This window comes from Lissotriton helveticus, chromosome 9 (assembly GCF_964261635.1).
Source record: "Lissotriton helveticus chromosome 9, aLisHel1.1, whole genome shotgun sequence".
In the NCBI taxonomy this organism is placed as follows: Eukaryota; Metazoa; Chordata; class Amphibia; order Caudata; family Salamandridae; genus Lissotriton; species Lissotriton helveticus.
Genome location: NC_136070.1, coordinates 1,291,706,433 through 1,291,733,855, shown reverse-complemented (window position 1 = coordinate 1,291,733,855; position 27,423 = coordinate 1,291,706,433). Strand labels below are relative to the sequence as shown.

Here is a 27,423-nt window from a genome sequence, read left to right as displayed (position 1 = left end):
CCCCATTTGCATAATGCCTTTCCTCAAATCACTGCTTCAGCGTAATTGCATTAAAAAGAAGGAGGGGGGGCGGGCTTAAAAAAATGCACGCATTAGTTTACACTAGTGAAACACACATGAAAACAAGTGAGGCCACTTCTACTGAGGCCCCCCTGCCCCGCTCAGTATGTGCAAACATGAATGGGCCGGCCAGCGAGACAAAGGGAGTGATACCTCTGCCTGTTGCTAAACCGGGGGTGCGGGACCGGCGGTGTTGGTGGCGGGGGTGGTAATAATGAGCGCCCATCTGCCTGTAGAAAGGCCACTCAGCCACCCACTGGGCCGCTGGCTGTATTCCGAAAATAGAGACACCGCCCAAATCGACCCCAGACTGCTCAAAAAAGCAGACCACAGCAGGAACTCAGACACCGGCCCATCGGGTATTGCCCGGGTGCCCGCGTTACCAATCCGAGGCTGCCTTTAGTCCTGTTTTCCACACACCTAGTGTGACCAGGCGTCCTGGATTTGCCCGGACAGTCCGGGTTCTTCAACAGCTGTCCCGGCCGATTTCAGGAAATTATGCTCATGTCCCGATGTTTAGGTCTCGCTGAGCCAGCGCATGCGCTGCAGCTCTGCGAGACATTTAGGGCCTTATTTATGAGGCTGTGCGTCACCTTTACGCCGTCGGTGCGTCACTTTTTGTGTCGCACCAGTGGCGTAACAAATTGGGTTTCAGCCCACACACACATCTCTTCAGAGAAAGGGCGTTTTCTGTGTTACTGGGGCGAGTTGCCTGGACAAACAGCAAGTAAAATGCCTCTGCTAACTTGCACCTACAACAATGCGGAATCCATCCAGTTCTCCCAGTGAGTCTGTTACTCCGCAACATCCGTAGGCCCAAGGAAGGCGGAATTACTGATACTTAATGATTTGATAATAACTTGCCATTATGTGCCCAGAGACAACTGCGCCGACATGTGAATATTCTTAAAGAGAATGCACACCTCAGAATATAACATGTGCTATTCCTCACAGCAGATGTGTGACGTTCAGCTGGATTAAAAAAAACGCACTCTTTACATTATATCATTACTAACATCTCTAAAATAATTTTTCTAGTTGAGGTCATCCTCTGCTGTGTGACCTGCTTCCATACTTGTATCAAGAAAGGTGTGAAGTGAATGGTTGTTATTTTCTACTTTACACCAATAGGCTTATGTATCCGAAAGTCCTCATCAGCCTGCCACAAAGGCTCCTACTACATCTGATGATCCAGCCCCACTTTACCCTTCACTGGCTGATATACTTTCCATCCCCAAACAAAATACATTATTACTTACACTCTGTGCCATGTTCCTTGCTACTAAAGTTGTCATTGCTGGTGCTTTCCTGCTAATGGTTCAACTACTAAATTATTACAAATCGTATCATTTCAGGTCCTACCACTATAAATTTTAGTCCGGAGGGGGGTGGGCGCACACTGCCCCGATGCATCATAGTAAATGCAGTGAATTCTAACACTTAATTCGGTGTCAGGCTTTAGTTTTTCACCCGTGTTGGTGCAGCCAGTGCTGTGTATCTCTAGACACGTGTTTCAGAATTGTTGTCCTTCTTCAGTAGAGAGCAACACATTCTTTTTGGGGGTGCTGGAAATGCTACCCAAACCGAGTGCTGGGATGTGAGGCAGTGTATGCCCACCCTATTAGAAACTTTAGTGTCAGTATTTGTAGTACTCTTTGTAATAGAATTGGAATGCTACTAATACCAATATTACCCCCAGTTCTAATACTACTAGTACCACTTCTATCACCAGTTCTCCTCATAATGCTATTATAGCTCTGAATTACTGTACTAAATTTACTGCTACTAAGACTACTAGTGCTATTACTAATTCCCTTGTTGTGCCTACTTACAACCACTAATATTACCAGTTTACTATAGCAGAGGCATAAATGCCAATACTAGTACTGTTACCAGAGACAGCTACTATCACTATTACAATTAGTATCACTTTTGGTTGCACTACTACAACATTTACGCGTTCCAATGTTGCTGGTCCCCCTTGTTTACACTCAATCAGCTGAGATGTCAGCATTGGATACTCAATGCTTAGCGTCTACAACAAATCAGCACTTCCATTTTTCCTTAGCATGCTAAACAAAAATGGCTGATTCTTGTGTCACATGTAAGGAAAATGTAAGCAAAAGGAGGAAGGATTAGCACCTTAAGCCGTGGGCCAAGACCAGACCATGGTCTCTGCTCCCTTCCACTGCACAGGAAAGGTAAGATGAATTGGCTGGCGCTGATCGCTAGACCATTAACATTCAGCAACCAATGCACCTGCAAGACGATAACTCTATTTACTAAATTGACTGGTATGGTCAAACAAAACTGGATAGATCCAAGGTTAAACAAGCATTGGCATAGCCAATAGGTCTCGCCTTTGGGACCTTATAAGTATTTAAATATGCAGCACAATATCCTTGGTGCAACAACATTAACATTAACATTAACAAAACGTATAAGGTCCCACAAGCGAGACTTATTGGCTATGCCAATGTTTGTTTGAGAGGGTCGGCTGAAAAGGGTGGGAGGTCTTTTTTATGGTTCGCAAAGCAGGGATAGTTTGCAGCAGTTATAGTAAAGCAATTTAATTAACAGGCATGCAACTGGCTTTAAAAATGGCATTTTCTGTATTTTCTCACTGCCTTTTCTGTAATTTTCTGCTAAGTAGCACTGTCATTCTGTGCAGTGTGTTGAAGTAAAATGGTAGTTCTTCTTCTATTTTTGGGAAATGTCCCATTTTTTTTGCTTTAAAATTCTGGTCACACTACTGACACATCTGCCTGCAGCAACGGAACACACACTGCGGGGGAACCTCTGGGCTGGCAGCAGTACCTCCTTTCATCGACCGGTAAGTCTTTCCTTCAGGTTTCCACAGGATTGCATGCCACGCACCAGGCCTTACCTCCGTTCCCGGATATACATTCGCTGTGGCCCCCATCAGGGCACCATTGCCGCCAGCCGCAACATACGGCGGAACTACTCCAGCATGACAGTGGCATTTCCTCACCACATGTACCACCCACCGCAGCAGCATCTCTCAGTTCACACGCTGCACCAGGATGGGGGACTGTAGCTACTACCGGAGACTGCGGGGCTTGGTTATGGGGCAGTGTTCTACTTCGCAAGGGTGGGGGAGTGGGCATTCATGGCCCCGTTTCTCAAGCTCAGGGCACACCTTCCGCCCAATTGCTGGTCAGACTTTACCTCTTCTTATCTTATCTTATCTTATCTTAAGGGGTTCTTCTATAGCGCACTGACACCGTAGGTTTCCTGGCGCTGGTTGAGTGCTGTGAGGTGTAAGGACAGGGGTCTAGCCAGTCTGCATGAAAAGGTAGGTTGTCAGAAGTTTTCTGAATTCCAGAAGAGAGTTGGCAGATTTGAGCGGGAGGGACAACTGATTCCAAAGAATGGAGGCCCGGTGAGCGAATCTGCGGCCGACGAACTTTTTAAGTTTAATAGAGGGGACAACTAAGAGTTGCCGGTAAGACGACCGGAGGTTACGTACCGGGCAGTAGGGAGTGACCAGTGATTTAAGGAAGGATCTCGTGGCAGTCGACGGCGGCTGCCGGCATTCCGGCCTCGCTCGCTTTGCGCCTCTGCCATATCAGGGGCTTCCATCATGCTAGATGGATGGGCCGGAGGCTCTCCACCGCCGGGCTTTTCACACACCGGCAGGCACTCAGACGCTTTCTTCACCTGCTGCAGGGCGTGCCCTCAAAACAGGCAGTATTCTCACACTTCAACCAGCAACAAGGCGGTTGCACATGCAGTTAAATCATATCCTCGTCGCCAATGTAATGGTGCAGGGCCCTAGGCCCTCATGCACGCACAATGAACGCACACAGACACAGTACTTGGCCAGGGCACGTGCGCCTGGCCCCTTTATTGGCAGGGTGACATGTCCAGTGACAACAGTGCTGGATGGGTGGGGAGTGAGGTGTAAGCCAGCCCTCTGGGAGTGGCTGGCACATGGGAACACTAGACCAAATAAAGTTATTCAATGGTGCAAACTCCATTCACACACTTTGAAGAACCGGTGACAACAGCGCAAGTGCACAATGTGGGATGCACTTATTATTATGTATGAGGTTTCTGAGTATCCAGGGCTGCAGCCGACCCAAGCCCCTTGGAGCACGCCTCGTCTTTGAGTGTGCAGCTCATCAAGCAGACAGCAGCACTCCTGCCCCCGGACTTGCTCTGGAGATGGTGTCTGCCAATGGACAGCACAGCATGGGCCCTTTGCCTTGCTTCTTCGTGCCGAAGGTGGGCAGCATACAGTTAACGACGTCCACCTCACACAGCGGCTTCATGATGCCTCAAGGCGCACAGCAATGCTGTCACCTGCATCCTGCCATTCACTCAACTCCTCAAGGTTCGAGAAAGAGGCGGCCCAATCAGAAAGTCATCGCTAGGCTCTTCCGTCCCAGGGTGCAGCGGGGTGGCGCTTTCGGCAGCAGCTGAGGCTGTAGTGTAAGAGTAGAAGCAACAAATCCTGTAGGCAACCTGTTCTGAACGTGTTTTTCAGCACAAATAATGGTCACCCACCAAAGTCTAAATGAATGCAGTTTTTACATTTGGCATTTTGAAGCGAGAGTGTCTGTTTTGTGTTATAAATGAAGTAATTTAATGTCCCTCAACATTACAATATGACGGTTACTAAGTGCACCATTGAATCGGTATTTGTCCGAACCCCTCGGTCTACTCTATAACTTGGTGTTAGAAGACACTGTCAATAACCTGCACCATTCACTCTGTACATCCTTTTTAGTGAGACAGGCTTGACAGTCTTGCTGTGTTCCGATGTTGCATGTAATCTAATCATGACCTACTGGGAGCATGGGTGGTGTTGGGATACTGCAGATCATAGCCTGCTTAAACACGCCCGCTAACTGCACATGTTCACGTGGGCGTTAGATACATCTGTTGCTAAACATAGTTACCGCTAAGCAGAAGGACCTGTACGTTCAGACGGTATCCAATAAGTGACCGTCAAACGACAGTGACGCCAAATCCTCACAAAACTGTTGCATTGTAATTCAGCACTTTCAGCTCGAGACGACCAGGAGGAAGTGTGAACAAGGAGGGGCGAGGAGTGACAACAGAGGAAGCACCAAAAACAAAAAAAGACGAGCACCAGGTACTGACTCCTACAGCATGTCTTGAAATGCCCAGACGGGAGGAGGGCCCATCACACCCTGTACAGTGTGATGGCCAACCAAAATGTTCTCTTAGTGAAATCTCCAGGGAGGAACCTAAGCACACAAAGGAGGGAGATTTACACAAATGCACCAATAACAAGCCAGCATTTCTGAATGCCAACGATAACAACCAATGGCAATCGGTGGACATGCCAAAAGCCCACAGAAGACATACAACAGATCTTGCAGACAGCGCAAGCACTGTCGACGCTCAATCTAAAAATGTATACTGCAATGACGTTTGATGGTTGACATAGGATTATAACAACAAATGATCATTTAAATGACCTTGAATACCGTTGATGCTTGGTACCGAGGGTTCCCATTTATTTACCTTTTTAGGTTTCGCCTGCACAGTGCTTGCGCTGTGCTTGTGAAATGTATTGTATGAAATATATCTTAAAAGGAACTTACATCCTACCTTCACTTCTTATTGGTCCATGTGCTTGTCACTTTATTTTTCCTCGTTTCTATTGGTTATAGGCATTCTATTTCCTGTTCTTCTGTGTGTGTTTCTCTTAACAGTTTCCCATTGGCAAAGTACTGTGTTCATCGCTTTGGTGGAACACCCCCGTTTGGACCCAGCCATATGCAAATCAGTCTTGACCCTGTTCCTTGTGGGGACAGACTAGCCCGAACTGCCACAACAGGACTGGAGGAGTCCCGTAATCACTACACCACTGGATCCAAGCTAGCCTGGCTGATGAAGGGTGATGCCCTGAAACCGGTCCCAGGAAGCTTGTTTCTGGTCCAGCGATGACCTGGCTTGGCTAACCACACTGACAGCTTTGCAGCGAGACACCGCTGCCCACACTTAACACGACTACTGAAACACTGCACTTCCCTGCAGACACCAACACTTAAACACAAGCAAAACCACGGAAACTGCAGCAACAAATTCACAAATGGTAAGGAGGTCAAATAAAACATTCCTATAAGCACAACTCACTATGAAGTCAATGGCCACTTGACCATGTCTAAGCAGGAAAAAACAAGAAGGGCTGCAGGTGGGAGAAGGCTACCTGCAAGCTTAAAGGAAGGAAATGAGTCCGAATGTGTTAAATAAAAATGATATATGTGAATCCTTTTACATTTTTTTAAGTTAATCTCAGATGTAGCATAATCTCATTGTGTTAGGACTTAGATGAGGAAGACAGATGACGTGTCAATCATCAGATCTGTTTCTAGCTACCTGGTCCAGCAATGAACAGTTTGCACCTCTCTGGTCCAGCAATGAACACTTTGCACCTCTCTGGCCCATCAATGAACACTTTGCACCTCTCTGGCCCAGCAATGAACAGTTTGCACCTCTCTGGTCCAGCAATGAACACTTTGCACCTCTTTGGACCAGCAATGAACACTTTGCACCTCTCTGGCCCAGCAATGGACATTTTGCACCTCTCTGGTCCAGCAATGAACACTTTGCACCTCTCTGGCCCAGCAATGAACAGTTTGCACCTCTCTGGCCCAGCAAAGAACACTTTGTACCCCTCTGGTCCAGCAATAAACATTTTGCACCTCTCTGGTCCAGCAATGAACACTTTGTACCTCTCTGGTCCAGCAATGAACACTTTGTACCCCTCTGGTCCAGTGATGAACACTTTGTACCCCTCTGGTCCAGCGATGAACACTTTGTACCTCTCTGGTCCAGCAATGAACACTTTGTACCTCTCTGGTCCAGCAATGAACAGTGTGCACCTCTCTGGCCCAGCTTTGAACACTTTGCACCTCTCTGGTCCAGCAATGAACACTTTGCACCTCTCTGGTCCAGCAATGAACACTTTGTACCCCTCTGATCCAGCGATAAACACTTTGCACCTCTCTGGTCCAGCAATGAACACTTTGCACCTCTCTGGCCCAGCAAAGAACACTTTGTACCCCTCTGGTCCAGCAATGAACATTTTGCACCTCTCTGGTCCAGCAATGAACACTTTGTACCTCTCTGGTCCAGCAATGAACACTTTGTACCCCTCTGGTCCAGTGATGAACACTTTTTACCCCTCTGGTCCAGCGATGAACACTTTGCACCTCTCTGGTCCAGCAATGAACACTTTGCCCCTCTCTGGTCCAGCAATGAACACTTTGCACCTCTCTGGTCCAGCAATGAACACTTTGCACCTCTCTGGTCCAGCAATGAACACTTTGTACCCCTCTGATCCAGCGATAAACACTTTGCACCTCTCTGGTCCAGCAATGAACACTTTGCACCTCTCTGGTCCAGCAATGAACACTTTGCATCTCTCTGGTCCAGCAAGGAACACTTTGCACCTCTCTGGTCCAGCAATGAACACTTTGTACCCCTCTGGTCCAGCAATGAACACTTTGCACCTCTCTGGCCCAGCAATGAACACTTTGCACCTCTCTGGTCCAGCAAGGAACACTGTGCACCTCTCTGGCCCAGCTATGAACACTTTGCACCTCTCTGGCCCAGCGATGAACACTTTGCACCTCTCTGGTCCAGCAATGAACACTTTGCACATCTCTGGTCCAGCTATGAACACTTTGCACCTCTCTGGTCCAGCAAAGAACACTTTGCACCTCTCTGGTCCAGCTATGAACACTTTGCACCTCTCTGGCCCAGCGATGAACACTTTGCACCTCTCTGGTCCAGCAATGAACACTTTGCACATCTCTGGCCCAGCAATGAACACTTTGCACTTCTCTGGTCCAGCAAGGAACACTTTGCACCTCTCTGGCCCAGCTATGAACACTTTGCACCTCTCTGGCCCAGCGATGAACACTTTGCACCTCTCTGGTCCAGCAATGAACATGCACATCTCTGGTCCAGCTATGAACACTTTGCACCTCTCTGGTCCAGCAATGAACACTTTGCACATCTCTGGTCCAGCTATGAACACTTTGCACCTCTCTGGTCCAGCTATGAACACTTTGCACCTCTCTGGCCCAGCGATGAACACTTTGCACCTCTCTGGTCCAGCAATGAACACTTTGCACATCTCTGGTCCAGCAATGAACATGCACATCTCTGGTCCAGCTATGAACACTTTGCACCTCTCTGGTCCAGCAATGAACACTTTGCACATCTCTGGTCCAGCTATGAACACTTTGCACCTCTCTGGTCCAGCTATGAACACTTTGCACCTCTCTGGCCCAGCGATGAACACTTTGCACCTCTCTGGTCCAGCAATGAACATGCACATCTCTGGTCCAGCTATGAACACTTTGCACCTCTCTGGCCCAGCGATGAACACTTTGCACCTCTCTGGTCCAGCAATGAACACTTTGCACCTCTCTGGTCCATCTATGAACACTTTGCACCTCTCTGGTCCAGCAATGAACACTTTGCACCTCTCTGGTCCAGCAATGAACACTTTGCACCTCTCTGGTCCAGCTATGAACACTTTGCACCTCTCTGGCCCAGCGATGAACACTTTGCACCTCTCTGGTCCAGCAATGAACACTTTGCACCTCTCTGGTCCATCTATGAACACTTTGCACCTCTCTGGTCCAGCAATGAACACTTTGCACCTCTCTGGTCCAGCAATGAACACTTTGCACCTCTCTGGTCCAGCTATGAACACTTTGCACCTCTCTGGCCCAGCGATGAACACTTTGCACCTCTCTGGCCCAGCAATGAACACTTTGCACCTCTCTGGTCCAGCAAGGAACACTGTGCACCTCTCTGGCCCAGCTATGAACACTTTGCACCTCTCTGGCCCAGCGATGAACACTTTGCACCTCTCTGGTCCAGCAATGAACACTTTGCACATCTCTGGTCCAGCTATGAACACTTTGCACCTCTCTGGTCCAGCAAAGAACACTTTGCACCTCTCTGGTCCAGCTATGAACACTTTGCACCTCTCTGGCCCAGCGATGAACACTTTGCACCTCTCTGGTCCAGCAATGAACACTTTGCACATCTCTGGCCCAGCAATGAACACTTTGCACTTCTCTGGTCCAGCAAGGAACACTTTGCACCTCTCTGGCCCAGCTATGAACACTTTGCACCTCTCTGGCCCAGCGATGAACACTTTGCACCTCTCTGGTCCAGCAATGAACATGCACATCTCTGGTCCAGCTATGAACACTTTGCACCTCTCTGGTCCAGCAATGAACACTTTGCACATCTCTGGTCCAGCTATGAACACTTTGCACCTCTCTGGTCCAGCTATGAACACTTTGCACCTCTCTGGCCCAGCGATGAACACTTTGCACCTCTCTGGTCCAGCAATGAACACTTTGCACATCTCTGGTCCAGCAATGAACATGCACATCTCTGGTCCAGCTATGAACACTTTGCACCTCTCTGGTCCAGCAATGAACACTTTGCACATCTCTGGTCCAGCTATGAACACTTTGCACCTCTCTGGTCCAGCTATGAACACTTTGCACCTCTCTGGCCCAGCGATGAACACTTTGCACCTCTCTGGTCCAGCAATGAACATGCACATCTCTGGTCCAGCTATGAACACTTTGCACCTCTCTGGCCCAGCGATGAACACTTTGCACCTCTCTGGTCCAGCAATGAACATGCACATCTCTGGTCCAGCTATGAACACTTTGCACCTCTCTGGCCCAGCGATGAACACTTTGCACCTCTCTGGTCCAGCAATGAACACTTTGCACCTCTCTGGTCCATCTATGAACACTTTGCACCTCTCTGGTCCAGCAATGAACACTTTGCACCTCTCTGGTCCAGCAATGAACACTTTGCACCTCTCTGGTCCAGCTATGAACACTTTGCACCTCTCTGGCCCAGCGATGAACACTTTGCACCTCTCTGGTCCAGCAATGAACATGCACATCTCTGGTCCAGCTATGAACACTTTGCACCTCTCTGGCCCAGCGATGAACACTTTGCACCTCTCTGGTCCAGCAATGAACACTTTGCACCTCTCTGGTCCAGCTATGAACACTTTGCACCTCTCTGGTCCAGCAATGAACACTTTGCACCTCTCTGGTCCAGCAATGAACACTTTGCACCTCTCTGGTCCAGCATGCATCTGAAATATATCCATGCGGTGTGCACCATCTTAAAAGGGGTCAAGCAGTATGTTCCCGCTATAGATTGTGTTCCAGACAAAAGAACAGAGTTTATGTTTGAATGTCTTTAGTAGAAAACTTGCTTTGAGTCTTCCTGAGATACTGCTCATTTTCAGGGACATTCTGTAAACCGCTTGAATTCTCACTTTTTTATAATCCGGGGATTGGGAATTCCACACCCAAACATAGCAACTGCATTAGCTGAGCGACTGAATCACCCACTACTGCTCTCCATTCTATAATGAATGTGCAAGGGCTGTTGGTGTGGGAATGAGATACTAAACAGTTTGTGACATTCAAATGAGTAATAATCTGTTATGTTCAGCACTAACAAGGTGTGTTATGAAGCACTTTATAAAACACTTTATTATTACTATTTGTATAACAGAGCATGAACTCTACTCATTTGCTTTTCCCTTAACTGCTGCTGTTACCTTCAGGAGTTGAAATTCCCTCTTGTGTTGCCTTAACCCAGCTACTGGGCTCAACCTGAAACTAAAATCCATAATCTCATTTTCATCTACATTATACATGAGTTCACTCACCCATAGTTTTTACAGACTGTCCACAGGATAACACTTTGTGATTAATATAGGTGAAATAGATTACAAACAGAGAAATTATAGACACATAATGTGAAAAGTAGAAAGATCTTCGGCAGGATATTCAGTTTCTTTTTTATGTGCGCAGTAAACCCTTTTTCTACCCCATTTTGTTTTGCTTCCATGGCTGATTGCTTATCACAGTATCAAGTCTTCTATTCCAAAAAATGTTTAGGATTTCTAAATTTCCTGAGAAAAGTAGGATATTTTTGTTAGTTCTTGAGATTCTCACAGTATTTGCAACCTATTCAATCCTGGCTTGTATTACACCACCCCAACTCTTAAATTATTGCGTTGCAGGATTGGTGCACACCTTCCTTTGATGGTCATTGAGGTGACACTTTCTAATGAAGCTCTTTTGGCATGTCATACATGTATATGGCCTCTCCCCAGTGTGTATCCTTATGTGCTCATCCAGATAGTCTTTCCGGTTGAACCTTTTGTGACAGAAACCACAAAAGTAAGGTTTTTCACCAGAATGTATTCTAAGGTGTGTGATGAGATGACTCCTGTGGAAGAAACTTTTCTCGCATTCAGTACATGCGTACAGTCGCTCTCTTGAATTCCTTTCCATAGGCCTGGTAAATTCTTCATTCAAATGATTGCTTGTGTTTTCATTACATACATATGTTCTATGATTTTGTTGAGTCTCTTGAAAGTCGTCAGGCCACTGTGAGTCTCTCAGTTCAGAGTCACTATATTGATCTGATCTTCCTACGTTGAGGCCCTCTAGATGAAAGTTCAAAGGTTCTTGGCTGCCAAAAAAAGTATGTTTATGCTCAGCAGTTTTCTCCCCTTGAATTTCCGGATAACATTCCGCCCACTGCTGACTTCCAGGGTTTGTTTCCTTGTTAGAACTCTGGATGCCCAGAGTATTCCTTTTCCAAGAACTTCCTTCGCATGGTGGAGATACATCTGGACAGTTTATTTGCTCCTTCGCTTTCTTCTTTCTGTTCATGCTTTCATTGTCTGTTGGATTAAAATAACGGTCAGACGTTAGGATTCTCCTCATGAGTTCAAAGGAAACAGTTTCTTCGAAACTATGAATCGGAATTAAAATAGTATAAACAGATAACAGTGCAGTCTACACTGTTAATCCCGACAGGAGCAATCTGCTTATGATCCCTACCTTTAAACGCAAAAAAAATGGTGGTCTCAGATTTTCCTTCCTGGCCCCCCAATTTAGTAACTCCCTTCTGACTGAACTGAGATCTGTAACATGCTACACCCAATTCAGAACACTTCTCAAACCCCTTCTGTTTTCACAAGCATATGAGTAAAGATCCTGTTATCTTTCTGCTGCCGTCCTTCCGCTCTCAGCGCCATGAAACCACTTGGTGTAAGCGCGCTCTACAAATAATTTTAACATAACATAACAGCAGATGTAATAAACATCAGTCTGATAAAGTGACCATGATATCGCAGGTTAGATACCCTTCAATAAAGAAATCCAGGGAAGCGTCAACATTCACGGGTGTTGTATTACCGCAGAGTAAGGCAATGCAGCGACTTACACTGCCGTGCCTTCCTCCATATCTATGAGACCATTGAAAGCCACACAAAGTGGCTTTGTGTGAACTCATAGATACGATTTTGTAGTTCGAGCCATCGGAGCGTCACAAAATGCGATGCTCCGGTGGCGCAAGGGGCTCATAAATAAGCCCCCAGGTTCCTAGAATATTTATCATTTGCGCATCACTCAGTAAAGTGTCTTGATTCGTTTTGATACTATTAACATTTCTGTTTCCATCACACTTCAGAATGAAAAGCAAATACTTTATTGTGCTTTCCTAATTGCTGGTATACTCTGAAATATGAGGGTAGATCATTTGCCACTTCTAGGAGGTAGACGGACTACAGAACTAGAGGAGCCGTGCAGTCAGGAAAAAGTCAACGAGTGAGAGACAGAGAAAAACCAGAAAACTTGAATGATTGGGCATAATCCTCAGTGACAGGCGAAGGTGGCTCCCAACATCGTAACTGTACGTCCCCCCTCTCTGAGTCCGACACAATTTTGGCGGGACCAGGACCTAAGCATTGGCAGATCCCAAGGTCCTGGACACCAAATATATTTTTAAAAGATTTTGTAAGCTCACAGGTCCAGAGTTGCGTATCGCTCTTTTAATATAAATCGGAACCTTAAATTGAATTTGATTTATTTCAAATGGCAGCCAATTAAGTTCTCTGAGCTTTGAAGAGAATTACTTCTACCCTGGAAAATTAAGCTGGAGTTTGGCTGCCGAATTCTGCACAGTTTGAAGTCAACATACAAAATAGGTAGGGAGGCACATATAGATAGTGTTATAATAATCTAATCTGGAAATTAGTACAGTTTTTCTCACAGCCAGAGGCAGAAACCCTATAATCTTTCTCAATGTTTTAAAAATGCCAAAGCAAAAACAGAGGCATCATTAATTTGGATACGTCATGTCCTAAATGTGAAACGGCATGATTGATTTCCTTCCTTTGGTTAACATTGAACTGTTCAAAAAATGCACAGTATCCACTTTTCATACCTAAAACCTGTGATTTCACAAAACGTATAATATTGCAACAAAGCATCTTTGGTTCTAAGTAATAAACATGCAAAAAGTAATATTTCTACAAACAATTGGTCTCGGATAAAGTCATGGAGTGAGTATAATCATTTCTTGCCAGAGAGTGTACAGCAAATGCTTCACTCAGCCCTCTGATAAGCCTAACTGCTCGCCCAAACTACCACAAAAGAGAGCATTCGTATTATCCGCTTTAGCCTCTGCGATACCTCTGGGGATCCACTGGGCTCAGTGCATACTGTACCTTACTTTGGTATAGTATATACAGAGCCAGCTTCCTACAGGCGGTACCCAGGGCTTGGGGGTAGGGGTATTGCTGCTGTATGTGCTATGTGCATTCATTTATCAAACAGCCTGTAACGGGGATGGCTGGAAGGACTACGAACAGTGTGCTTGGTGGGAGCCGGCTCCCCTGTTACCTGCTACGTTTCCCTCTCTACAGCGACCGGATCCCCGATGGAACGACGAGCCGTTATACCAGTGGCCTCCTACGGACGAGGACGGCGATACCTTTAAGAGTCCGCAGTGGGTGGACGTGGCTCCGCCCCTCGATGACCCGGAAGGAAGGTCAAAAGAGAGCACAGCGAGAGAGGAGACGGACAACTACCCGGAAGAGGAGGAAGCCGGAGGACCGAAGCCACAGCGAGCCAGCCGAAAGCGAGAGGGAGAAGACCGACGAAGCGACGAGAGGTCCGGACCAGAGACGCTGCCCGGAGGCCAACGGTCCCACGATTCGCCCTGCCACGCACCCACGGGAGGGGCGTGGCTTCAACAGGTACGGGGGCGTGTAGCGGGTTGGGTGTCTAAAAGGGTCCAACCTCAGGACCGAGAGTGAGAGTGAGCACCAGTCGTTGTATACTTCCCTGCACGCCTACCCTCCCTCACGAGCACTGTCAGCCCCGAGTGTATATAGTTCTCCCTCACTGGTGTCCCTCACCCCCGGCCCCATCCCGAGAGTACAAGCGACGGCCTGACAAGTTCTCTCTTTTCTCTTGCTTACATGTCCCGAGGTGCGAGAAGACGAGGCGAAGACCGCCCAAGGTGTTCAGAGAGGCATCCTGGATATACCGAAGAAACCCCCTTTTGACTCTGCCGCATTTGCTCGTGAAAGACTAACGAGTCGCCAGAGACGTAGCTACATAAAAATAAAGCCTTCTTTACGTTCCCTCATCAAGGATTCCGTATCTTCATTGTCCGCCTCCCCCTGGGAACAAGTAGAAGCCCCCGAACCAAGCATAGCCGTCGCCCCCCTGGGACTGGGTAAGAGTGGTCTGCTTAATTCAGACACTCTGTTCATCACCACCCCCTTTTCTGAATCGTTTTTGGCCACTATAGGTGTGGCAGGGTATACTCAGACATGAGTTCCTTGCTCACTGCTCCATCAGGATTCAAGCAAGCCGGGCCGACGACGCCTGAAATGGCAGAAACCGGTCCCCGGAAGCTTGTCTCCTTTCTGGTGAAGAATTGGCTTGGTAGTTTGGTCTGCCCTGTTCCCATGATGCACTGGGCCAGGGACAGACTAATTTGCATATAGCCAGGTTCTGAGCTGGGATGGGGCAGTGAGCTAAATAACGGTGATGGATCAAGCCCTGATCTTTGGACTGGGTAAGAGTGGTCTGCTTAATTCAGACACTCTGTTCATCACCACCCCCTTTTCTGAATCGTTTTTGGCCACTATAGGTGTGGCAGGGTATACTCAGACATGAGTCCCTTGCTCACTGCTCCATCAGGATTCAAGCAAGCCGGGCCGACGACGCCTGAAATGGCAGAAACCGGTCCCCGGAAGCTTGTCTCCTTTCTGGTGAAGAATTGGCTTGGTAGTTTGGTCTGCCCTGTTCCCATGATGCACTGGGCCAGAGACAGACTAATTTGCATATAGCCAGGTTCTGAGCTGGGATGGGGCAGTGAGCTAAATAACGGTGATGGATCAAGCCCTGATCTTTGGACTGGGTAAGAGTGGTCTGCTTAATTCAGACACTCTGTTCATCACCACCCCCTTTTCTGAATCGTTTTTGGCCACTATAGGTGTGGCAGGGTACACTCAGACATGAGTCCCTTGCTCACTGCTCCATCAGGATTCAAGCAAGCCGGGCCGACGACGCCTGAAATGGCAGAAACCGGTCCCCGGAAGCTTGTCTCCTTTCTGGTGAAGAATTGGCTTGGTAGTTTGGTCTGCCCTGTTCCCATGATGCACTGGGCCAGGGACAGACTAATTTGCATATAGCCAGGTTCTGAGCTGGGATGGGGCAGTGAGCTAAATAACGGTGATGGATCAAGCCCTGATCTTTGGACTGGGTAAGAGTGGTCTGCTTAATTCAGACACTCTGTTCATCACCACCCCCTTTTCTGAACCAGGGAGGTGATGGCACTTTTAAGCCCCAGGAGGGGGGTCGTGTGTCGCCCTTCCTTATTTAAAAAAAATGCCCCCAGGACCCGGTCCACCCAGTGGGCAATAATTAACAAATCGATTTATTTATTTATATTCTACAGGATCCATGGATTCCGCCAAAAATGTCAAATAAAAATGCTTTTTGGGCCCTGGAGGGTCCCTTTGACGACCCCCCTCCCCCCAAGACACCTAGGGGGGATGGTATTTCTTCCCTGCCCCCTTTTATTTTAATCTTTTATGTTGGACGCGGCTCAACCAGAGTCCCAAGATGGCTGCCAATACTTCCTCGTTTGAAGTGTTGGCAGCCAATCAGATCTCCGCATCAGGAGGGTTTGCAAATCCTCTGTGTCCCTATATATTCAATTCGGAATTTCTTTAAACTACTCCGTAACTACTGAACAGATTTAGACCAATTTATGAAAAGGGCACTTTCTGGACCAACAGCTGCCTTGCTGCCAAACTTGGTGCATGGAAATTGCCATTGTTTTTAGATCTCCCTTTTTCTCTGCCCCAGCTTGAGGTTTCATCCAGAAACTTTCAAGATAGCAGCTGAAGAGAACTTCGGAATAGTTTTAAAAATGTCACGGACATCCTAACTACGCCAGAAGGTAACATATACTTAAGTAATTTGAGCATGTGTTAAGCAGAACTAATGAAAATCTATATATTTATAAACATGATGATACACATTTATACAAAGGAATACAGATATCTAGGTACACATATATAATACAAAAAACTGTTTATATACACAGGGGTATGCTGTATATTTATGTTTGATTATGTTGGTAAGGTGGGGAAGAGCCAACTCTTGAGTAGTCTTCTGAAGATAAGGTGGTTATACGTGGGTCTTATGTTTGGGGCTAAAGAGTTCCATAGTTTGGCTGCTTGACAGAGAAGGATGTTCCACTTATGGTTTTTACTTGTATGGTGGGATTTTGAGGCGAGGTGCCAGTCTAGAGCAGAGATTCCTTTGTTGAATGTATTTGATTATTTTATTCCTGATGAGGAGTGGCCCTGTTCCATGTATCGCTTTTTGAGTGATGCAAAGTAGGGGTGGGCGGAATTTGCGTAGTCGCGCCACACAAAGCTCCGCGAAACGATAAAAAATGTCCGTGCGCACGCAACAGCTCCGCGAACACGCGGTATTGCTTGCTCCGCCAGTTTGCAATGCGTTTTTCCTGTACGCGAACGCTGTTTGCGTGCTCGGGAAGAAATATCTTGCGAACACACATTTTGAAAGCGTAAACAAGCAAAAAATTCCACAAAGCCGCGGATCGTGGAATTTTTGGCAAAAACACAAAATAATCTAAATCCCGCAAATTCCGCGAGCGGAACGGAATTTACTGCCCAGGCCTAATGCCAAGCAGCTGAATGTGGATCTTCTAGCAACTGGTAACCAATCTAGGGCCTTCAAGGCAGGGGAGATATGGGCGTGTGGCTTTAAATGTAAGAGTAATCTGGTAGCAGAGTCTTGAATCCCTTGTAGTCTTTTCATAGTTGTTACTGATGATCTGTGGTAGAGGCTATTGGTATAATCGAGTTCTGACAGAAAAGGAGAGATAGTAGCCTGGACCTTATGTGGACATCCCAGGTAAGTGAAAATGAGCTGCAGAGTTTTTATAGTAATAAAAATTGGAGCTTGCTAGTTTGTCCACTTGGGCATTCATTGATAGCGTGAAGTCCCTGGTAATTCTGAGTTTTCTTACTTACGTTAGTCAGTGTTCCCAGATCGTCGGGGCAGGCGGCGAATGGGTCATAGTTTTTTCAATCACAACACGTGAGTCGTTCTATTTTGGGAGCATTCAATTTGAGATGGCTTCATGTCAACCAGTGGCCAACGACTCTGAGGAAACTGAACATGTGAGTTTCCAAAGCCTTTGGGGCTCTCCAATTTAAGGAGTAGGTGTCTTCCGCATAGTTATACCATGTGAGGTGAAATTGATTGATCAGTGTCGGTAATGACTTCATCTAGACGTTGAAAAGCTTGGGTGAGATGTTAGAGCCTTGAGGGACCCCAGCTTTTGTGAAGTACGGTTTGGAAGAGAACGAGGAGGGGGGTACAGATTACATTATTTCTGTTTTGAAGGTAGGATGTGATCCAGTTGAGAGCAGTCCCCTCAATGCCAGATTTGCATAGTATTTGTATTACAGTGTCATTGTCAACCGCAGTAAGGGCGGCCGAGAGGTCCAAGAGAAATAGTGCACCAACCGAGTTCTGGCCAGCTGTGTTCTTAAGGTCATCCCAGATTGCAATGAGAGCAGATTCTGTGCATTTTCCAGGACAGAATACTTTTTGGAAGTCTGAAAGTATGGAATTATCTTCAATGAATTGTGACATCTGGGGGAACGCTGCTCTTTCTATCAGTGAGTCCAGGAAAGGTGCATTTGAAATTGATCTGTATTTGTCTGGGTTAGGCGGGTCCAGGTTTGTTTTCTTTAGTAATGGGCACATGTATGACTTTTTCAGGTCTTCTGGAAATATTTCCGCAGTTAAGGAAGTGTTGATGCTTCTTCTTACTGGTATGGAATGAGAGGTAGTAAGAAGAATATTCTTGAAGGTTTGTGGTGGACGCGGGCCAGAAGGGCTCCTGGCAAGGCTTCTTGCTATGACAAGGTCCATAAACTCATTGTGTGGTATTTGTTGGAAGGAATGCAGAGGCAGGGTTAGCCTACTCTTGGAGGATTGTTTTGGAAAAGGGTTGAGGCTGGTGGTTTTTCTTTGTTTTAAATAGGAGTCTAACGTGTCTGCTTTGGATGAGTAATGATTTGCCAGTTTGTCTGTGATGTCTTAAGTAATGTGATGTGCTCCTTCTTGGCAATTTAATTGACAAAATCCAGTGAGAATTTTATAGAAGTCTTTATTAGCACATTTCGCATTTTGAATTCTGTGTGAATACAATTAATTCTTAGCTTTTTGGATTGCTGACTTGAATAACCTGTTAGGTTTCTATGGGTGAAGCTTGTCTTAATCGGTGCATCACACCTTTCTATTTTGCTGTAATCTCTTTTAGCTTTAGCTCTGTATGTCTCCACGGTGCTTATTTTCTTTTGTGTTCTTCTGAGTGGTATGAGGATATCCAAAGATTTCTGTAGCCACTCATATAGTTCTTGAACAGAATTTATTGTGTCTAGATCTGTCAGTTGTGTTTTTTAGTGTTTAAAATTGAGTTTGTTCCACAGTCGATAGGTGGATGCATGTACGGTTGTTTTAGGTGTATTGTTTTGAGTTGTTTTATGTTGGAAAGCAAGAAAATGGTGGTCTGCCCATGAGACGGGTGTAATTGTTTGAATGGTAAATGGTTCTGGATTTGGATAGCGATACGTGTGGGTTTGTGTGCGATCTGAAGTAGGTTCAGTGCGTCTAGGCCAGTAATTATTGTTTTTGGATGTGCCATATTTTGTTTGTCAAACCAAATGTTGAGGTCACCAAGAATGCATTGGTTGGAGTGTAATGTTATCGGGTTTGAAACAGGGTCTAGAAGTGTGTCTGGGAATGTCGCATTGCTTGGTGGAGGTTTGTAAAGGAGCACAAAGTTACAGGAGGAAGATGGTGTAGGGTTGCATCTGGTGAAGAGGACTTCACAACCATGTAGGAAGACATTGTCTGCCTTAGTTATATTTAATGTTTGCTTGAATACAACAGCTGGCCCACGTCCTCTTTTGCCTATACGGCTTTGTGCGATAGTTTGATAGCCTAGAGGAATGACATCATGCAACACTGGAGCCATATCATCTCCCAACTATGATTCAGTTATGAAGAGTATGTCAGGTTGTGTGTCAGTGAGAAGGTCGTAGATGTGATGCTTGTTTTTTTTTATAGTGATTGAGCATTTATTAGTAAGCAGTTTAGAGAATGTCTTTTGGTGATGGTGTGACTTTGTTTTGTAAAAGAGCAAGCAGTGTTTTGTGGAAATGTAGCAGGTGTGACCTTAGTGCTGTTATTACCTGTATGAGGATAGCAATTGCACAGTTGTTCTGTATCATGTTCCTCGTCCTCCCCACTCTTAGCCTCGATGCCCGGGCTGAGACGCCCTGAGCCCAGACCTCAAATAGCCCAAGAGGTCAGGTGACACCTCCAGCCAATGGGAACAATAGCCCTAATACTAACCAATCAGAACACTAGCGCTAAGCCCTAGGACCAATAGAAGACCAAGTACTTACAACCAATTACAGCCCTAATACTAGAAGCCAATCAGAAATGAAACTCTAAGCCCTAGGTCAAATAAAAAGCCTAGCCCCAGGAACCAATACAAAACCTTAGAGCTATCTGCCAATCAGAACACTAACCCTAATCCCTACATCCAAAGGAATTACTAACCCAGGGCCAATCAGAGCCCTACACATATCAGCCAATCAGTAGACTAATCCTAAACCCAACAGAAACATCAGATACAACAGCCAATCAGAGCAGAGATGTCACGTCCAATAGCAGTTTATATAAGGGGCATGTGACATCAAGCTCAGACTGTTGGGCAGGGGGCTGGGAATTGCTCCCCAAATTCAGAATCTCCTTGCAGACTGACAGGCTCAATCCACACTCAGGTGTAATGCCTCAGTATCCATCCATGAAGCAATAATCACATAAAGCACACCCAACAAGAGCTGGCTCAATCACTGAGGGCTTGTCAACGCCCGTCTGACCATCCCTAGAGGAGGAAACAGATACATTTTACATATCAGAATAAACATGAAGTTCCACAAAATCTTGGCTCATCTGACTCATTTTTCACTCACCGGATGGAACCTGGCTGCGTTTAACTCTCCTCCTGTTCTGGGGGTCCATGCAGCCGGTTTCCTCTTCATCTTTTATGTGGAAGGAAAAAACCTTGTACTCTGTTATTAATAATAAAAAATACGTAGAAATTAAAACTCATATAAATATATATTTTGCTCATATGCCTCGAACATATATATTTAGCTCAGAATACATTATCAAAAGATGAGAATTTCCTAAGGAAAGAACGCAGGGAGTGTGGTTCGCCATTTTAAATGATGCCAAAACTGCTGAATCTCTGTCCAGTTACTGTGCTATAAGGGATGAGTCCTTGAAAATGACTCCTATGGAAGACTCTGCACAAGTCAGACCACAGGGGCTGTTTTACACTGGTTTATGCTGAGAAATGAGGTCTCCCTCTGTGTGAGAAGTTGGCCTGGTATATGCTGTCCACTATTCTAGTGGGCACCTTGCACCAGTCCAAACGACCCTCAATGTGATGGTTGTAAAGTCAACCTTATAGACCAGCTATCCTAGTGGTAGCATGGACCAGCAGTCTTAGGCTAAAACTTCAGAGAGCATGTGAAGCCAGCTGTTTTAGCATATATAATCCCTTGAATACCAAATGAAAGGACACCACACAAGGTATATATAAAATATATATGTATTTATTACTGACACAACCCCTCTGCACTCTTTATGAGACCAGAGTTCGAGATACGTTACAAGTTACTCATATAGCATACTATAAGTTGCACAAATACAATTCTGCCCTCGGGGCCTCACGAACCATATACTAAGTAAGTCGTATAAGGACCACTTCAGGAATAGTGAATAGGCCTCGGGCCTAGGGAATCGCTGGGGCTACACTACAGAACCAAAGGTTAGGAAGTAGGAGGCCCACGGGAGACGCGTGCAGTGTGGGAACACAGTCGCAAGTTACCATAGAGTTCTAATGGGAACGTAAAAGTTACAAAGTAGTAGATTAAGGACACTTCCGGATGGACTGCGGTAAAACCCTGTTAAACTAGGGCACTTCGAGAGTCAACACCCACAGGAGCACCGGAGTACTCGAGTTACCTCACCCAGGGAAGCCGGGTGCATAGGTGTCTTTTCATGTCGGGTTTCGTCGCTGTTTCCTATGGAGAGCTGCAAAGAAGTGCTGCAGGTGACCAGGAGAAAAGTGTCCGGGTGGATCCAAGGGTGGATCGAAGAAGAGAAGAACCTGAAAGCAGAGGGGACAGAGTCTGGGTCACTAGCCAGTGACCAGGAAGGAACCAGGAAGGAACCAGGCGATGTCGAGATGCAATCAGGTGAAGAGGTGAAGCTTGTCTCTGCAGCCACGAGGACCAGGAGGTGTCGACGACAACCAGAAGCTGGATTCAAGTTGTCCCACGAAGGATCTAGTTGACTGCGGTGTCAGTAGCCGGATTGAACCCAACAAGCCTTGGCAAACGCAATCCACGCAGGAAGGAAAGATTGGCTTCAGGTCAGACCAGCAAGGTCTGGGGAGCTTCTCCTTCGCAGGGAAGCTGGAGCAAGCCCGGAGGAACCAGGCAAGCAGTGTAAGTTCACAAGAAAGTCTTCGGAGGGCTAACTAGCCAACGGGCTAGCAACCGGGAAGACGCGGTGAGCTGAAATGCAAGAGCAGGCCCCACGCTGCACTCGTGGAGTGTGGAGGGCTGAGCTTCGGTGCAAATGGCGCTCGGGTCTGGGGCTTCTCATACCCCAATGCACAACTGCGAGGGTGCCTCGGAAGTTACACAGTTTGCAAAATGCAGGATGTCCAGGGTGTCCGGTCCTACGTCTCTCGTGTCCGCCACGGGTCTCAGCTTTGCTGTGGATATGGATCGGAGTCGGAGAAGTCTGGAAGTTCAGTTCCTGAGTCGCTGAGTCTTCGGGTTCCGGCAGGAGCGTCGACAAAGCAAACCAGCAAGTTACTGGTGGTGATTGTTTGCACAGGGTGGTCACTCCTTAACCACAAGGGAGATGTCTTCAGTCTTCCAGTCGATATAGAAGGTTGAAGGTCCAAGAGTTCCGTTTCAGAGTTTCAGTCCAGGATAATCTAAAGTCTCTAGACACAGCTCCTATCTTTATACTAATCTAAGAGGCTGGATTACCTGCTAGGTCCCTCCTATGGGTGGACCCTAAGAAGGGGGTGGTTACACCCCTTTCTCTTTGTCCAGTTTCGTGCCAGAGCTGGGGCTGGAGTGCCCCAGCAACTGGTTTGAACCAGGCTATGCATGGAGCACCTTGTGTGCACCAGGCAGTGTCTCATTTTGCAGCCCTCCCTGCCCCAAGTACACTATACAGGGGCTCACAAAGGTGACCCAATTCCCAATCAGGTATGTACCTAAAGTACATGGTATCAATTTAGAGAGAGAACAGCTAGGCTGTGGGTTTGATTAGCAGGCCCATAGCCACACTAAAGTCGAAAAACCAGAAAATGACAGCAAAAAGTGGGGGTGACCATAGGAAGCAGACCCTACTCTCATACACCCTGCACCTCTTTTAAAAGGCTTTTTCAGAAACCAGCTGAGGCAGGTGACAGCTCCGATCTGATAATACACCAGTATTAAAAAGGTTTATGCATCAATGCAGAACCTATGATGCAAACATATCTCGCTGTGCCAGAGATAATACAGTAAGTAGGACCTACAAAATATAACTTCCATTTAGTACCTATCTTGAGATGTGTTTCTTATCACAAAGAGATATCTGAAGAACCGGTAAACCCTGCCCAAAGTCACTATCAATAGTCATCATCAATGCTCTTAGAATCTGAGAGAGTTTGATCTTCAGACAGGAGGTACCTCGAGTAGACTTTGAGAGGATGGGTCACCAAGATGACCCATCAGAGTGGAAAACAAAGGCGATACAGAGACGCAGTATTCTGGAACGTACACGATAAGGGTGGTTCTTGCATTTAAAGTCCCTGAGGACATGCCAACTTGAGTATATCCTCATGACTGTTCAAGAATAAACTATGTAAAATAAAGAAACTGCCTTAATCTGCGCAGAAGTCAACAATGACTGTCTAATGTCAGTGTCTGGCCTGTGGCTTGTGTGGCAGGGCCTTCATGGGACACTAATGCATGTTACATGCAAGAGGTATGGTTAGAGCATGTGTGTAAATGTCCTAGAAAAGCAGGTTAACTGTTTCAATGTTAATGCTAACAAATGTGTCCTCTGTTGCCATTTTCAGCTTAGAAACTCAACGTATTTCTGACACAGTTTAACTTAAGACAGTGATGGAAAACTTTCGACTTCTCTCCTGTACACGTGGTAATGATGGTTGCAAGGAACGATGCGCAGCATAGATCTGTCTAGGAAAACGAGAAGCATTGGCAAAGCCAATCGGTCTCGGCAATGCGAGAGCTACTGGCTTTATCAATGTCAAGGAGCTTCAGCATTGCATGGGCAGGTGGTTGGTGTGACCCAGGCAGATGCAGCACTCAAGCGCCCGCAGCTGATGCACTGTTACTCCTTTGTGTAACCATGGGCATACAAGAACAAGGCGTCCAAATAAAGTTACCATTTGAATGAGAGCAAAACACAATATGAAATGTGTCCATTTTCTTTAATGAATGCTGTCAAAATTACCTAGTAAATCATGACACTTATTTTGTTCACCTCTCAAGAACAGAAGGTACCGTCTGCCTTAGTGTAATTCATACTTGTGCCTTGCATGTTACACACACATGCCTGCTGCAGGCACTCAACCCACTGAGCTATCTCACTGGCTTGAAGTATCACAGCCAACAATCATCAAAATGCAGAGATCATTGCACGAGTAGATTCAAATTCAGGAATCCTTTATTAAATCTATCCCCTCTTCCTAATACATGGTGTTTTGTGGGTCACTGTTGTGTCTATCTGGTTTGACATAAATATTGTATAGTTATAGTCTGACCATACCTCCCTTACAGACAGTGAATTGGATATACAATGACTACCTAGATATGAAGGCCATTTCAAGAAAGTGGTAAGCCAGCTCACTAGGCCGCTGAACTGCTATCACTGGGTCACGCGAGCCGGTCCTGGCAGGGCTAACGCAGCATTTGGATGTTTTGGGGTTGATAAAACTAATCCTGTTAATTTGTGTCTCAGTAACAAATTCCTGCAGCACAGATATGCCAGCCTTAAAGTGCTATGTAGTAGTATTGTATTATTTTTTACAACTGTTGTTATTCTGGGGGCATGGAGACTGTGCACGTGCACAGTGCCTCTTTGGTGCCACTGGTAGGTGCTGTTTCAAGATCTGAGTAATGGGAATTTACTTGGGTGCTGGCATGAACATTTACCAAACCTGCATCTCAAAGGGGGCGTGACGTCTGTGGAAAATGCCTTTGGTAATCTGATCTTGCAATAAGCACTGGGGACTGCGAGGCCCAGCATACCTCATTCCTCACAGCTGGTGCCTCTTCCCCCGGTGGACACGCCCCCTGAACCCACGTATTTGATTGGCATAAGCACTACCGCGACGCGGGACGCGCGCGGGACGCAGCTCGGGGCGAAGACCGGGCAAAGAGCGGGCCGTTCGAGGACGGTAAGGACTGGACTGGGCCATATCCCTTTCTACTTTCCCCGTTGCCCATTATATCGTGCCTGCATTTGGGTTAGAGACATACCATGTGTTCACGAGGAAGTCGCAGTAAGACCGCTAAGGGAGGGAAAATGGTGAATGGAACACTTGATGATTTCATAACCAAGACTAACACGGCCATTGACAATGAAATTTCCAAAATGCAACACAGAGTTTCCATAGAGTTAGATGCGGCTAGAAGACTATCTCTGGACCTAGCCATGTCAAAAAGGTCATCATTGGGTAAAATTGCCTCCGCCTTAACCCCTGAGCGCCCGCTAATAACAACAGAGGCGATCATTCATCACCCTACAGTCTCTTTTCCATCTGCGCAAGCTATTATCTTTGGCCCGGCTTCTCCCAAGCCTGAGCCAAAGTCTCTTACCCCTGTATTAGATTTAAACATCCCCAAAATAAATTCTGAGGAGAATCATGTGGTTGTGAGCCCCAATCATCATAGGGTTGTTAACCAAAAAAGAAAACGCATTGCTAGATCAGCCTATGCTAAAAAGAAGGCCAAAATCGCTAGGGCACAATTCTTTAACAATTGAAGACCCCCTGCATTAAGCAGGTGGATGATGCTGTGCCCCATTCATCGTACACACCCACAGGGATCCCGAAATGTACATAACTTTCGCGTGGGGTTTATAGATCTACCCCCAGATGCTAGGCCCTATGTTGTTATCTTGGCTGGAGTGCCTGTATTGGAGACACAATCCCAGGAGAACTTCTGTTCTTTAAAAAGCAAGGTAATTCACTGGCTTAATACTAACAGACAATTACCTAATCATTTAAGAAGTAATGTCTTAATGGTGCGAAGGGTCCCTTGGATAGGCCCAACTCCTAAATCCATACCTGGTGACTGTATTGTTGTCTCCTTTGCAGCTCCTCACACGGCACAACACTTATGCTCTTGGGATGCACGATGTGAAAACTCAACAATTGTTGTTAGACCACTTACCTTCTTCTACCCCCCGCGGCCAAGTCCAAATCAAGATGGGAATTGGTCATTAGCTCGAAATCCTGTGCGGGGTGGGCGAATGGATGGATGGCAAGGTCGCAATGGTTGTTGGGAAGGGGCCCCAACTTTCAATCGGTATGGATGTTTGGACGAGGTCGACTGACTGGAGAGGATAAAGGCACCTGCTTATGACCCTGAACATATTCCCCTTTCTGTGAGTACTGTCTCTATTTCACCTGAACATTGCAAAGACACTGTACGTCTGCCCGAAGGTCCCAGTCAGAGCCTGAGTTTGAGCCCTGTCCTTAACATTACTGAGACCAGGGTGGCGGATATTAACTTATTAGAGACTAACCCTGCTTGTAGCCAAGTGGGGTTGCTCAGAGTGGTCTCCTGGAACATAGCAGGGTTAAAGGGTCGGTTGGATAATGAAGATTGGGCCGAATTCATCGACACCTTCGACGTTGTTGTGCTGCAGGAGAGCTGGGCACCAGCCCCGCTATTTAGAGCAGGATACTTAAATTACTACAAACCTGCTATCCAGGGCCCAAAGGGAAGAGCTTCTGGGGGATTGGTGGTGTGGATTAGACACTCTCTGGGGTACCGACCTTCCGACATCCAGGTGAACAACCCGGACCTCTTATGTATTAAACTCAATAGGGGAAATGATCGGAGTCTCGTGTTAATAAATATCTATGCCCGGGGCTGTCAAGGAGGTCGAAAACAGCCAGTCTTGAATGACCTTGATTTGCTTTTTAGGGAATTAGGGAGTGACAATTCTATCCTAGTGGCAGGGGATTTAAATTGTTCATTCGAACCTATCCTTAATTTAGTGGAGAATGTGGGTGTTGATGAGGACACTGTTTGGAATATCCCGCCATTGACCATAAGCAAGGGTGTTAGGGGAACTGAGGCGGCACTCCTCTGGACGGGATTCTGTTTGGAGTGGGGGTTGAGGGCAGCGAATGGGCGCACACCCTCTGATAAGTCTGGTCAACCTACTTTTAATAATGGGGCCAGTATGAGTCGGATAGACTATATACTAGTCAAATTAGATCTTTGGTCTTTTGTGGTTGATATGGAGGTTGTGGTTCGGCCAGAGAGTGATCATAACCCTCTCTCATTGGGGCTCAGAACACCCGGTGCGGGGGTTGGACCCTCTGCAACAGCAGTTCTAACATCTGATGTCATCCTGTGTAATGACAGAAGACGGGTAAAATGGACTAAGGTCCTTTCAGACCCACCGCTTATCAAAGACATAGAGGAGGTAGCAAAGCAAACAATGGGTGTCATGGCGGATCTTCCATCTCATGTTGGTGTTAACTCCCAAATAATCGACTTACACGAGAAATGCTTTAGGGAACTAA

General features: G+C 46.5%; 1 protein-coding gene across 2 annotated transcripts in view; it reads right to left on the bottom strand.

The window, feature by feature from the left end:
• Nucleotides 1-10,595: 10,595 nt before the first annotated feature.
• LOC144780830 (uncharacterized) overlaps nt 10,596-27,423 on the bottom strand; it is a 71,241-nt gene continuing 54,413 nt past the window's right edge. Inside the window, exons 6-7 of one of the 2 annotated variants that reach the window (XM_078659331.1) lie at nt 20,531-20,629; nt 10,596-11,818 (exon numbers count right to left, since the gene is read on the bottom strand). In XM_078659331.1, coding sequence (XP_078515457.1) covers nt 11,136-11,818; nt 20,531-20,629 — 782 coding nt within the window. In that variant the 3' untranslated portion in view covers nt 10,596-11,135. The remainder of the gene's footprint in view (nt 11,819-20,530; nt 20,630-27,423) is intronic. The other variant, XM_078659330.1, reaches the window with a different exon arrangement.